This window comes from Anomalospiza imberbis, chromosome 2 (assembly GCF_031753505.1).
Source record: "Anomalospiza imberbis isolate Cuckoo-Finch-1a 21T00152 chromosome 2, ASM3175350v1, whole genome shotgun sequence".
NCBI lineage: Eukaryota > Metazoa > Chordata > Aves > Passeriformes > Viduidae > Anomalospiza > Anomalospiza imberbis.
The window spans coordinates 107,554,217-107,568,697 of record NC_089682.1 but is presented as its reverse complement, the minus strand read 5'-3'; the positions used below and the strand labels follow the sequence as shown (position 1 = coordinate 107,568,697).

The window sequence follows — 14,481 nt, the reverse complement described above, 5'->3', positions numbered from 1 at the left end:
AGCTGAGTAGGTTTCCCTTGGGGATAAAGATATTTTTTTGAGCTAGTCAAATTCTGAAAAAGTAATTCCTTCTTGTTCATGTGCTACAAGAAGTATAGTCTATTGCCTCATTAGGTCATTCAGTATAATACCCTCTCAATTTGGTAGCTAATTACTGAAGACAGGTTTTCAACAACAGGTTTCTGATTATGTTTTCACTACCCCTTATAATTGGTTAGAACTGGATTTTGTAAGCTTGTCTGAATAAATTAACTGGGACCTTCAGAATAGCTGCCCAGTAATGTGCATGAATCTAGTTACCTTCCCTCTCCAGTTTTGATTTTGGATGTTTGGTGAAGTTTACTGGAAACTTAATATGATTTAAAGGTGTGCTTATTTCTGTGGGCGATTTAAGAATGTGCTTAAAACAAGAGATAGAGTTGTCCTGGCCCAGAATATTTTGAAAAGATTTGATGTAAGTTTGCAGAGTAGGAAAGTTTGAGTCACTAAATGTTCTTCCATCATTAAGTGCTGCTCAGTAACACATTTGAGCACAGGTTTTTGCTGTTAGGAAAGCAGTGGTACTCTAACAGGGTTGTTCAGTTCCATGGCTCTTCCTTTAAGATGTGGTGGCAGTGGTGAGTGCCACTGTGCAAGGAAAAAGGCCAGAACTTCAAAAGCATAAAATGGAATCATTTCATTGCTGCTTCTTGTAGAATGCCTTTCTAAAAGTTGCAACAGTAACTATTTCTTTTCCTCTTCAGATATTCCCTAGCTGGAGGAAGTTCTTCATCCTACTGACATACTCCTCCTTCCTGGCTTTCCCAAGACAGCAGAGATCCCATGGTGTCTGTATGGAAGGCATGCACCCTCATGCTGTTCTGCCTCTCAGTCTCTTGAAAAGTCCTTGGGAGGAAGGACATTCCTAAGAGTGAAAATGAAGTCTCTTGGATGGAGGCAATCTTTTTCAGCTCCTTAAAGCTATAATTTTTTTAAATGATAATGCACATATTCCAGGGAGGTGTCCTTTTGTAAAATCTGAAATGTATATTTAGGTTTGTCATAGAGAAATTGAAGATATTGAGAAACCTCAGGTATCTTGCTTTAAGAATTCCACTGGGAGATGGAGCATGGTTGTTGGAATTGTGTACAGATATGTATATAATGTCTTTTTTAACAGAAAGCCTTTCAATGTGCATAAGGAATCACTGTGTACAAAATGGTAAAGTGCTTTTGTAGATAATGTTAGTGGGGTAAACATTTGACAGGCCATAACTGAGTATTGCCTTGCCTTTATTACATGTAAAGTTTGAATTCTGTGATAAGTGAACCTTGGTTAGATTTTTGTATGTGAAGTATTTGCCATTGAAAGAGTTAATCCTGTATTATAGAACCTTCTATTTGTACCTCAGCACAGACGCAATTTTATTCTGTTTCTCTAGTATTTCTTTCTTTTTACTTATATTCTGAGCATCACTTTCTATTTATGGTACTACTTCTAGTTGTTTTAAGTTTCATACACCTGGTCTCTCAAAGCTTTAAATTTAAATTATTGCTTTTCCTAGAGAATGAGTTCTTTCCTGTCTTCAGTTTCAAACTGTGCCAATGCAAATTCTGGAATAGTTCAGTTTTAGTAACAGATATTTGTGAAGCTTGTGAAATTCAGACACAGTCTTTTTTCACCTGAACATGTTTAAATGCTCAGAGAAATCTTTATTTCCTTCATTTATTCTGAAATACCTCCTTAAGGTGTAGATTCTGAGACAGTGGCAAGTATTTCTTTATCATGCCTATTTTTATCATTAAAACAAATATCTTTCAGCATAAAAGAAAAATTATCCATAGATTCAATATTCGGTCTCGCTGCCTCGATCTGTGCATCTCTTTTCCAAAACTGCTAGATGTTGGACAGAGAGACTACGAAACAGCCTGCGTGCTGTGTGCTGGGTCCTGCTGCTTGCCTCTCCAGAGAAAAGTTACTTCTTGAAATTCTCAGTTTTAAAATTTCCACTATTCCTGTGAGAGCTTCTAGATAGCTGACTTCAGGTGTTATAGATCTTGGAAACGGTAATACTAGTTCATTAGTTACATGCACAGTTGATTATGTAACTGCTATTTCTCCCTCCTCTTCCCGCCCCTCACCGTATTACTCTGAGGTTTACCTTGGTTGGTTTCACCAAGGCTATATTCAGGTTCTTCTTATTCCAGTAGCTAAGAGAGCATTTTTGCCTTCTTTTAATGAAGAAATTGATGACTTTATGCTTTGCATGACCGTGAGGTAACTTATATATTTACTTTTTAAAAAAAATGTAGATGGGAGCTTTGGAACAGAAAGGATTAACATTTAAAATACAGGTGTATCTGCCTGGCTTGGTACAAGAAACCCAGGTACTCTAACCATTGTGGAAGCTGGTGAGGTCTCCTTCCAGGACTTCTATCACCATGGTAGCCCTTAGTCTATGCATATTAATAGCCTTAATTTATTAATTTAAGAATTTAACAGTAAGAGGACACTGTCTTGCTAACAGAGCTAATAAACTTCTGCCCAGGTTGAAACAACAGTTGGAAGAAACGTGGGTGTGTGTTCATCTTGTGGCCGTGCTTTCAGGCACTCCTCATTTGCCAGCCTAATGAGGTAATGGGTTTCCTTTATGGCTAAGGGAATTTAAAATAAATTGAACAGTGCTAAAGTTTGAGCAATGTTTTACAACTTCACTTTGATTAATATTTTTAATATTGTTGTTTAGTGTGCTCTTAAGTGTTATGGATAGGCTCACTTCTGAGGAAACAGATTTAGCACTGCTTTTGTGAAATGGGCATCAGAATGCAGTGCAATGGGAAATTTACCTGTTGATATCTCAATATGAGAACATTCAGCCTTCAATAGATCCCTGTGCTGTGACTGCACAAGGAAATCAACAGGTGTGTTTGCATTGGAAATATAAATTGATCAGTGTAAGCTGTACCCTAGTCATCTGTTAATGTACGGACTGGAAATTAAAGTGAGCTTACTTGGAGATGCACAGAACTCTGAGATTAGTGGGGAAGTTAAACTTATGTCAAGAGTTTATCAATCAGCAAGTTTAATTAAATTCTAAGGTACACTCTTTGAACATTCATTTGAAAAGTTACATATATGTCTTGAGTTGCATTTTAGTTGTGTTCCAGGACTGTATGTTGAGGAAGTCCTTCTCTGAGTAGGTAGTGGCAGAATTTGCTTGATGAATTTGTCAGAGCTTAAGATGAGTAAGACTTGTGGTGAGGGCAGCTGGCCAAAAGGCTTGGGCATTTAGAAGAAGACAAGACCTCATTTATGGTAGAGATGTGTATTTTTATATGTAATATACAGATTATTTAAATATAGACTATCTTAAACTGAGACTCACTGAAAAAAAAGCGTGCTGTATCTTGAATGTAGAATTACAATCATTTGCTATTGACAAGTATTGATGCTTTAAAAATCAGGTCTATATTGGTAACAGAAGAGGAGCTTCATTTGAAAGAAGCACTGCCTCAGTTTCTCAGAGGAAAAGAAGTGTATTGATATTTTTGAGAGGTTTTTTCATGCTTAAAACATGTCTGTGTTATGATGTTGCACTGATGATTTTTCTGTGCAGGTAGTACTTCACTCAGTCTTGACTATACTAAATCACAAGCTATCCCTGTTTATGCAAACCTTTAAATTAGTAGAACTGCTTATTTGTCAGGGATTTCATGATTAGGCAGTAAATAAACTCACTGTTTAAAACCAATAAAATCAGTTATTTGAACTGAAGGCTTGCTTTTTTGTAACTCTCAGATCTATTTTTTTAACCTTAATTTTCCCTGCAGTTGCACTTTGTAGTTGCTGACCAGTTTACTGAAGGATGATGTGCTAGGGCACAGAACACAGAACAAAGCAGTAACTTCACTCTGCAGTGCCACGGTTCCTTTGCGGATCCGTCATTGTTGAGTGAGCTTGCGGGAACAGAAGATAAACTGATTTTTGTGGAATGCCCTAACTGGGGTGTTCTGCCCCCGCTGTGCAAGAGGGGCGGGTGGAGGGGGAGGGTGAGGCTGGGTGTGTTGGTGCCTCACTGCAAAGCAGCTGGCTTTTAGTGTGAGTTCCATCCTCCTGTACCCTGGCACCCCATCATCTGCCTCTTAATGTGCTTTTAATGTAGTTGGGCAATGTCTTCTTTAGCTCTCAGTACTTTATGTGATGTTCTGTATTATTTTTTAAACTGCGTGGTACCAGTTTGTAGTAGTTTTACAGTAACCTGACTTTGAAGGAAATGTGTTTTGCCTTCAAAAATGTCACCATTGGAAGATTATCCAGAGTGCTGATAAGCACAGGTATCATGCAAGGATCAGGGCAATTGCAAATCGGTTTTGTAGGCTGCTGGGGAGGAGCTGAAGCTATAGTACAAATGTGTTTCCTCTTTTTAACTGCGTTGTGCAGATGTGCTAGGAACTGCACTGAGCACATGCCGTGGACAAATCATATGCAAGGGTTTCCTGCTGCCTTTAATGTGTGATTACAGAGGACCATGAAAGTGTGTCTTGTTTTCTGTAACGTTGCTGCCTGTTTATAACTGTGTATTTAAATTTTACTTTGTCACTCTACACTAACACAGTAAACCTCCTTGTAAACTATGTGACCTAGAAATAAAGAAGGAAAAGTTTCATGAAATGTTGCCACCTGAGTGGTCAGTGAGATGAGATGAGATGAGATTCAAGGCCCCTTCCCTGGAGGGGGATGCTCTGTGGGCTTCTAGAGCAGTTACTGCCCATGTGTCAGTAATGATATGCAGAAAGGTTATTAAACAGTGTTGGGTTTTTAATGGCAATCAGCTCAGAATTTGTAGCACTTGCAGATGGCAGTGATTTAAAACCCACCTTGTAGCCTCTATCCTGCTAGCCCAGTGAAACTGATTAAGTGCTCACAACAAGCTACATTTGCTCATCCCCCCATGGATTGCACCTTTACCTGGTGACAGACTGTGTGACAGCTGCACTCCTGAAGTTGTACTTCATTACTATTTTCTGCTGCTAAAAACCATCTGTGTAGCACATTGCCCATTATTTTGTCCCCTACCAGCTTTCCTGTGCCCCACTGCAGAGGCAGTGACCATGTGCTGTAGCAGCTGGACTTGTGCATCTGCCTGCACACAGGTAACTGTGCTTTTCAGGGCTAAGTCCATGTAATTGGTTCTGTATAGAAAGAAAGAATGGGCAAAATTGGGCTTTTCAGGTCTTTCTTGATCCTCTTTCTTGTTCTTGGCTAATGGAATGGCAGGCTATTACACCTGATTTTGTCTCTAAACAAAATTTTTCTTCCTCCTTAGTCAGAGACTGTTATCAAGATTTCTGCAATCACAGCATGTTTTCCCCTATCTGCTGACTTGTCTTTCAGTCTGTCATTTTTGTCTGGTTTCAGCTGAATTTACAAAGGCATTAAGGTGTCAGTGTTGTTCAAATAAAATGTTCTGAAAAGAGGTAGGTTTGAGGTGTATTATCAAACACATCTTAACAGAGGTTAAATTAGACAGCAGATAAATGGTGGAGATGCTGAATCTTGTTGAAAAAACCACAGGAGTCCAGGCTTTTTTGATCCCTTTGCCTGTGGTGCAACCTCCTGAGGCAATGAAGTCCCTGTTTTGTTTTTATTTGTCCATTATTGGAAACTGGCAGCTATTTCATGGTGAGTAACAACAACACCAGCAGCAAATCTCCTGGAGTGCCTTGTCTGAGGTTTTCCTGCAGCTGAGAAAGATGTGTTTAGTGATAGCTCCTGACCTGGCACACAGTGACCCTGCCTCTCTGCAGGTCCTGCTTCGCTGAACAGGCAGTGATATGATGTGAATCAGAGTTAAAAATAAGTGGTTGTACATAAGAGTTTTCTAGTACATTGAGTTTTATTCACACACGTGGACTCTGCCTGTTTCCAAGATATGAGCATCAAGACAATTGATTTTACTCTCTTACTATCATTTCAGTTTGGGGTTAACCCTGGAAATAGAAACCTAGAAAAATGCTGACAGGTGACAGCAGTTCAAATGGTTCCATTTTAAAAAGAAAGTAAAAATCCCACTAGTAGAGAAGAAAAAAATATTACGTTAAACTTTTTTTTAGTAGGAAAAATAACACAAAAAGGTGAAAATGGTGATTAGGTGGGTATTCTGAAAGTTGCACCCACAGCCTAACTTGGTCTCTGTTGTTAACAATAAATATCACCATATTTTGGTCTTTGCTTTATTTTCCAAATTCGCCTTGGGGTAAAATGAAACTTAATGAAAAAATATGTTATTTGATTTCTTTGGAGAGCTCAGAATAAACTACTGCAGCAGATAGCAGTTAATGAACATTTTATCCAACAAGCCCCAGGGTTCTAAATAAAAATTCAGTTTTGACTGAATTAAGGGCATGGCCCTCAATGTAATTTCTATTACAAAAAAGCTTTTCACTGTTATAGATAACAATTCTAAAGAAAAGTGGCAGAGCCCTGGCTTGTAAGGTACTATTTTAACACTCAATAATTTTTGGCAGGACCAGGTCTGCAGCGTTTTATTTCATAGCAACATCAAGTGCTGTTGCTTTTTCAGCATTGTTTTCCCAGACCAGTAAGGCTGCAGCTGAGTTGTTATTCACCTATGCTGTGTTATTTCCTCTTCTCCTCCCTATGCAGATCATTGCTCGCATTCCTGGTCAGTCCTGAAGCACTGGAATTCCTGGATGTTACTACAGGGCAGGGTCACAGGCTTGGAATGGACAAGGCAGTGGGACCTGCAGCTGAGAAAATGGGCTTCGTATTTTCCTACCTACTTTCCAAGTTTGTCTTTCAGCATGTCCTAGCCAGAGGCAATGCTTCAGGGTAGTGTGATTATTGCACTGGTACATCAAGCCAGGGGCACTAGCTGAGGAAAAGAGCAGCTGCAGCACTCTACCTGCCCAGGGGGCTGAAGGTCTCCATGCAGCTGAAGGAAATGCTCTGAAAAGAGTTTCCCTTTGTCAGGGTGTGCTTGGATTTAGCCATGGGGACTGCTGCTTTTCCGAAGGGGTTTGAAGCCCGTCTTCATCTTGGACAGAGGTATGTCTGGGGTTGGAGGTAACAGAAAGAACGCTTTACTGGCAAAACAGGCATATGTACAGTGGTGTTGTGAGGTATTTTATTCCCTTTTGTTGTGAGCAAAGCTGTAAGAAGCCATTTTACACATCGCACACAGACAAGCCATTAACAAAGCGAGTAGCTGGATGAAGAAAAAGCAGGGATAGAACTTCCCCAGCCTAATTTCCCAGACTGACCTTCAGGCCCCCTCTGCTTAGCACTGTGCTTCCTCCAAGGCCTGTAATGGTGATGGGTGTTACCAGCACATCAAACTTCTGCCAGTGGAAGTTTTACATCACCCTAGTGACAGTGTTTCTTAAAACATGAGGGGAAAGCATCTAAGCCTTACATATACAATGCTGCCAACCTTCCCAGCATGCCACCACCTTATCCAAAATGCAGTGCCAGCTGATGTTAAAGCTAGGCATATAAAATGGGTAATTCTGCTGCAGGTTGTGGAAGTTGCTCTCTGTCTGCCTGAGCCCCAGGGGAGAGAGGGAGAGACTGAAATTCCAGCAATAAACTGGAAGTCAATTTGGGATGGGTAGCAAGCAGGATGAAAACTTGGGGCTTCAGTAGTACCTCCCAGCTTAGAGCAATTTAGTTCCCAAAACACTACAAATTAATCACAAATAGCTGCGGTTCTTGTAGCATACAGGTTTTCTTTCAAGTTCGTAAAACAAACAGCAGAATGTCACCACAGCCTTTAATTTCTTCTTGTACATAACCATTCACAGTACATTAACAGCCCAAATAATATTGCACTGGATTATTTTAAAAATTTTTCATCTTGCAAGTAGTACTCACTTTTCAAAGCCAACAGATGAACAATTTGGTCAACTTGCACCAAAAAAATTGTTAGATAAGAACCCTATACTTTATTTATACCACATGGATTTGTGACCCCAAAGGGAAATGAGAATGTCAACTGTTTCCTTGTTAAACACAGAAAATTAGTAAATTGTTGCTGATTAAATGTAGAAAGACTGGGAAAAAAAGCATGAAATCTGAACGTTATCTCATTCCTGTTAGACTGCTTGCTGTATATATAATTATATTCTATACTGTGGAAATCCATCTACATTTAAAAGCCCAGCAGTCTACAGATTAACATGGTAAAAAAAAATAATATATTTTTATGAAAAGAGAAGAAAATAGTGTTTGCCTCAGAGGAGAAAGTTTTCACATCTCAGTCATCTGGGAGTTCTTTTAGGTGCAATCTTTGAGGCAACAAAATGTCTTTTGGCATTTGGCACTCTAATAAGGACAATATTTTAATACTGGCACAAGCTAAAAACAGCACAGAATGACAAAATACAAGACATGAAATGAACCGCAGCCACTGGGATGGTGGTAAGCTAGTTTGTTTATACGGAGAACTTAAACAGTTTTGCTGAGGAATTGTGAAAGTTTCTGCAAAACCATACTTATTCTCTTCTTTTACCAAAGTGTAAGTTTTCCTAAACTTGGAGGGAGAAAAAAGAGTTACAATTGTCCTCTAGAAAATCAGCAGCTGCTGGACAATCAACACAGCGGCTTGTTCAGCCGTCAATAGGCGTGAGGCTCTTTGTGACTCAGAGCTCGAGTGCGTGAGGCAGAGCTGGTGGCACTTCGGATCACTTCCATCCATCTGTGAGGAGGCACGAGGAGACACAAACAAAAGAAAGATCAATTCCCAAGGGAGAATTTCTTGACAGATACTGTCTGTGCTATTGCTTGTACAGTTTGATTTTTAGTGCCTGCAGGAGCATCTTCCTACTTCACCCCTCAATCTATCTCAAGGCAAGAGGATCGACTGCCAAAACTGTAAGGAGGTTTAGAGAGAACAGACAGCAGGTATGGGACCCAAAACTCATGAAGTTAATAGTGGTTTTACTTGCTCTGCAGACACTAAATATCTTTTTTCTGAGTGGTCCAAGCAATGAGCAACTGAGACCAATCATTCTTAATCTAAGAGCAAAAGAATGTACTTTAGCTGCAATTTCTGCTTCTTTTTCCTAGAACTGATAAAGGCATTTTATGTTTTTATTTTATCACCATTTTCCCACAATGTGCCTTGTTTATAGTTTTGGACTGACATGGCTAAAGGTTAAGAGCAGCTTTATTTGATGAAGTCATTGTGATTTTTGACATGTTCATGCTTCATATAAAAGAGCTAAACTAGTTCCCTGTATGAACAATCACAAACCACAAATTAGGAGGAGTAGAGCCTTTTCCCTGACTTTCCATGTATCTGAAGGTCAGTGGGAGGTGTAAAAATTACATGGTGAAGTGGCATAAATATGTAGTAGGAACAGGTGCTTCTATAAAAATTGGAATTTTGTTTCAGTTGTGGATTTTCCATGCAGTTGTACTAAAGGAAGCCAAGCTATTCTGAAGAGCTGCTGAGGTGATCTGTTGTCTGTTCACATGCTTCTTGAAGTCTGAGGCATGGAGCTTCCCATACAGCCAGCCTGATCAATTTTGACTGGATAATTCCAGGTTATGCAGTAATTACTATTACTGCTTCCATACCATCACAACCATTCACTTGATTTTAGTGGTATCAGGTTTAAAATTTCATTCATAATTTTAAAAGATCCTTTCTCCAGTTGTGCTGAACCACTTTTCTGTATTACTGAACCAACTAATTGAATGAACTTTGTATCTACTAACCTTTGGAAGAATGCTCCTGGAATTTAACAAAATTTTTTTGTCAAAAAGAAACTTACCTTTCAAAGGTGTATTCACTTTCAGCCCTGAAGTAGTACACATGGGATTTGAAATGTAGCTTGAACACGTAGTCTTTATGAATGTTTTCAGATTCAGAGGGAAGGGTAAGTGAATATCCCAATAAAGGAAGGCTGGCTAAAGGATGATTGTCCTGAAAAGATATGAAGGAAAGTGCTGTGAGATCAAATGCCCTTAAATAAAGAGAGCCCATAAGTAAATGGAAAGCAGATACCCACTCATTTAAAGATCACTGTGTTGCTACACGTGTGCAGAAAAATATCAGATTTATACAATTGCAATAAGATTGTCTGGTAGTTTCAGCTGGTCATCATTACAGACCCTTTGCTTAAGGATCTGCTGTAGGCTGATCCTATCAGTATTTCCTTGAAGGGAAGTGGGCTAATATCTTGGAGTTTCACTACTTTCAAACTGATGAACATAATGCCTCCATCATTTGCCATTGGCAGGGCAACACCCAGGTTCATCCTCAGCTTGCAAACTCCTACTCCTTTAGAGCTGTGCTGGCCACCCAGCAGGTTCACTGCTGAAGTGCAGTTACTGCATGGCAATCAATTTCTTTATCCCCCTTAGGTGTGGAATATCCTCCAATTCCTTCTTTGATCATTAAGGATTTCTATGACAATGAAAGCACAATGTAGCAACTCGAGTTACTTTGTGCTTATGCCCTGCTCAAACAGATTCACAAGTCCAACAGATTCTAAACAGAAATCCCCTACTTTTGCAGTAGAATGTTTGCTCAGGTGGATTAAGTCGTTGACCGCTGCTGTCTTGTTTGTTAAGTGTCAGTAATGATAAACAGAATTTTTAAGTCACAATTAAGTTTTTAATTGTAGCGATAAAAGCCTGGTTTAAACTTGCACCACAGCTTTTAAGTAGTAGTGAGCTCTGCTGTGCTTTCAAGAATGTTATGTACTGTGACTGCTGAAAGCTTCAGGAAAGAACTGACCCAGGAGCAGTGAGAACAAGCCCTGCTCTGTGTGCCAGTGGCAGTGAAGGCTGTGCATGCAGCCGGGACCACTGCACCTGCTGCTCCAGCCTACAGCATCTGTGACTGATAGCCACTTTTCTCTCAGCTGTCTCTTTAGAAAAGAGCCCCCCACTGTCTTCTCCAGCCACTCACATTTGCCCAGTCGGTTACCTGGTGCGATTTATAGAAGAACATGCAGAAGTTGGTGAACACCACCCAAAGCTTCTGCCACCCGTTGCTATTTTTGAATTTTCTTAGCAGATTTCCAGACAGCTGGTTCTGAAACAGATCAAAAGCAGCCAAGTAAAACAGTGAAAGGTGCCTGCAGCTTAGTTATTGTAAGAAAAATTACTTGCTTTTATCTGGTTTTATGTGACCTGGTTGTAAATGAAAATGCTTTGATTGACTGGACATACTTTTGTTCTGCATTTTTCTACTGCTGAGCAGTACTTTATGTAATGTATTTGTTTGTTTGCAGCTGGGTACTTCCAAAAACTCAAAGCTACTACACAAATTATTTTATCAACAGAGGTGGCTTTTGGCAAGCTGCTACTAAACCTCAGTCTCGTTAATCCTACTCTCTTCTTTTAGAATGGCGCTTAAATAGAATGGAAACAGAAAGTCTGACATGAATTTGTGATGTAAAGGAAAATTATGACATACTTTAGAATTGCAGATAGAGATTGAGGTCTCTGTACCCGGGGACTTCACACGGTACTTTTCAAAGATTTCAAAAACAAGGACTGTTAACCTTATTTTTAGCTGGATTTTGGATAGTTTAACATAAAGGAGGAGTAAGCCATAACCAAGTACATGTATTTAATGGCTGCTTGAAGCAACTGCTCTTCACATAGTGAAGATGGAAAGCCAAGCTTCATTGTTCCTTGCAAATGAAGTGGGGTTCTCAGTGAATTATTAATGACTTCCCATTCCTTGTTGACTGTGAGGGCTCTTGCCTGGATCACAGTCATTCTCTTTATCTAATGCAGAAGCTAAGACCTTTTATCTGTAAAGCTTAATAGTTGCAATCTGGGGTTCCTGGTGTAACTACTACAAATGAAGTATTCTTAAAAAGTTCTGTTTTCAGCAGCCTTGGCTATGCATTAAAGCCTTTCCTTTAACTCATCCTGTTCTCTAATATCTGGACTACTGCCTCCTTTCCCTAAGTTACAGGTGTACTCCTTAATTTTCTGTTACCTCATTACTCTGGAGGATATCATAAAAGGACAGGCTTTGCATTCGGTACCAGCAGACATATGAAATGGAAACAGGCCGCTGATCACTGATCAGTCCAGCAGGTAGGGAGGAACAGTCACTGACAGAGAGAGGATCTTCTACCACGAGAGACAGAAAGGAGGGAGAGACACAAAGAAAATAAACAGTAATGCTGAAGTGAGAGGCACCGACAGGACAACGTGAGCATGAGCAGGACCTGCCACGCATGGAGCAGCAGTGGAGCTGGAGATGTTTTCACAGAACAATGCATGGCTCCAGGCTGTGCTTGGTCTTCACTGCTTTGTGTTCATTTGAGGCACAGGGAAGGAAGAAAAATGAGCAACAATGAACCTCAGACCTAGTTAGATTTGCCTAACTAAATGTTTTAATCATTAGAATGAGTCACTGGTGTAAGTTCTATATCTGTTTATAATAAGCCCTCTGCTTTAGGGAAAAATACGAGACCTTGTCCTGTGCTGACCTGTTCCTCCCTTGCAGGATATAAGAGTATGAAGAAAGGAAAATCCCACCTACGTGGGACCGAAATGAGGCTCTACAGTCAGCATTTTTTAGTACGGAATAATTTTGTCATACTTCAGCAACAAACTCACCTCCTGTTTAAAAACAGAGGCAGTTATACAAACCATGTTTGTCCTTGTATCCCTTTGTTCTGCATCAGTATCTCTTGTCTAGAGTAATGGTGGATGACATCTAGAGCCTGATGTCTGAGGGCTGCCACTCGAGTGCAAATCCACTCAGCTTTAAGATTACTTTTTCCGTTTTCATAAAGCATAAATTTCCATTTGCTGAGGGCTGTGATAAAGTACACAGAGCTCCTTGGACTCTCTTCGGTGAAGGAAGAACACCTCAGCAGGCTTACCACCTCATCCTAAAACCTACACTGAGCTAGGAGTCTTTCATTTCAATCTTTGAAAAGACAATGTCTGCACCTCGGCTGTTGAGTACAGAATTAACGAATGTGTATCAAATTGGCCTAGCTGTGATCAGAGTGGTAAAAAAGGGGTTTATTTTGAGGTGGAAAATGCAAATAAAGAAAAAGCAGATGAGACTGAGCAATGAGACAAGGTTCCAGAAAAGATGGCTAGGTAAGGAAAATAAGTTAGTAATACACATAATTAAAACTCTGGCTGCAGCAGCTAAAGACAATATCCTTTCCGCTCGAGCAATGACTTAATGCCTCTGTAACTGTAAGCATTAAGACAGTTTGAACTGCTTTACATTCTAAAGAGTGTCAGCTTTTTTTTTTTTTTTTTGACAGCTGGTTCTATGAATATTACTGCTCTAACTGATTTTACAGAGGTGCACTACAGGAGCAGATCTGTGCTTCTTGCGTGATGGTTTATGCCATTGTTTGGGAATACGGGAGGAGCTTTAATGAGCATGCTTGAAACTTCCCCAGGAGGAGACAAGGGAACAGCGCACTTGTTAAGGAGGAGCAAAAAGGAAATTGTCATTCAAAAGCGAGCCTGGAGCTGCAGTTCAGGTTGTTCTGAGGCAGATACCTCCACAGCAATACTAAAGTCGATCATTGAAACACTGGTATTTCTGTGCCAGCAGACGTGCACCGTAGTGTTGCCACGGTGTGGTGACTGACGTTCGAGTGAGGTGCGGGATGCACTGAGGTCGTCCTCAGATTCCTGGTCTACAGTAGTTTCATCAGGAGACTCTATGAAATGCAGGGAAAAAGCATCTTTCTTCCTCTATGCAACAACATATATAATTGGAAAAATTAAACAAATCAATTCTGCCTGCAGTATTGTGAATTAATTTTAAACCACCATTTTTGAAATAATTTTGTCCAGATTTTAAATAGATCATTATATTTTATATATTTAATTTATGTGTTTCTGCAAATGTTAGAATTAAAGGCTAACTACCATGCTTTGTTGGTGTTTTTAATACTTTCCAAGGACAGGCACTGCCCAAAGAGTTCCTGGAATCATTATGCTTAAGTCACTTCTCTATTCAATGAAACTTTCTGCTAACATCAACAAGAACATTAAAATGGCACATATCTCAATATATCTATACATATATATGTATATAAATCAACTTCAAATGTCTCAGTTTGACCTGTGGCCAGCACTTCTCACCACTTTGCTTAGAAGCAACCACCAATCATACTGACAAAAGTGAATAAAACCTACTCTCTGGCATTTACTTACTATTGTCAGGTGGGCTGCTTGCCAGTAACTCTGGGGCAGGGCCACTGCTTTTCTCTGCCAGGTCTATTGCCATCTGGATGTCCTCAGTCCATTTGTCCATTTCAGCACGGGTACTAACAATGAAAATTCAGGTTTTATTCACTTTCATACAGGCTGAAAACAAACTCTAAGAAATAGGCACAAGCTGAGCTTACTTTTAACTGAAATAAATAAATTCAGACACAAGATGCTACTTTTTGTCCACTGATAACTTAGTTTTGTTTTCAACTTGAATAACTGCCACTCTATTGTGTCCCATCCACTTTTTTCTTAAC

The 14,481-nt window shown here is 39.7% G+C and overlaps 2 protein-coding genes across 11 annotated transcripts in view; one reads left to right on the top strand and one right to left on the bottom strand.

The window, feature by feature from the left end:
- Positions 1 to 3,754, top strand: part of STK24 (serine/threonine kinase 24) — a 51,804-nt gene extending 48,050 nt beyond the window's left edge. For all 4 annotated transcript variants that reach the window (XM_068182502.1, XM_068182504.1, XM_068182503.1 and 1 more), the window contains one exon: positions 744 to 3,754. In XM_068182502.1, coding sequence (XP_068038603.1) covers positions 744 to 780 — 37 coding nt within the window. In that variant the 3' untranslated portion in view covers positions 781 to 3,754. The remainder of the gene's footprint in view (positions 1 to 743) is intronic.
- A 3,954-nt stretch (positions 3,755 to 7,708) lies between these two features.
- Positions 7,709 to 14,481, bottom strand: part of FARP1 (FERM, ARH/RhoGEF and pleckstrin domain protein 1) — a 200,840-nt gene continuing 194,067 nt past the window's right edge. For 6 of the 7 annotated variants that reach the window (XM_068182498.1, XM_068182494.1, XM_068182499.1 and 3 more), the window contains exons 23-27: positions 14,168 to 14,280; positions 13,505 to 13,668; positions 10,938 to 11,045; positions 9,778 to 9,929; positions 7,709 to 8,696 (exon numbers count right to left, since the gene is read on the bottom strand). In XM_068182498.1, coding sequence (XP_068038599.1) covers positions 8,615 to 8,696; positions 9,778 to 9,929; positions 10,938 to 11,045; positions 13,505 to 13,668; positions 14,168 to 14,280 — 619 coding nt within the window. In that variant the 3' untranslated portion in view covers positions 7,709 to 8,614. Of the gene's footprint in view, positions 8,697 to 9,777; positions 9,930 to 10,937; positions 11,046 to 11,963; positions 12,101 to 13,504; positions 13,669 to 14,167; positions 14,281 to 14,481 lie in introns of all 7 variants that reach the window. The other variant, XM_068182500.1, reaches the window with a different exon arrangement.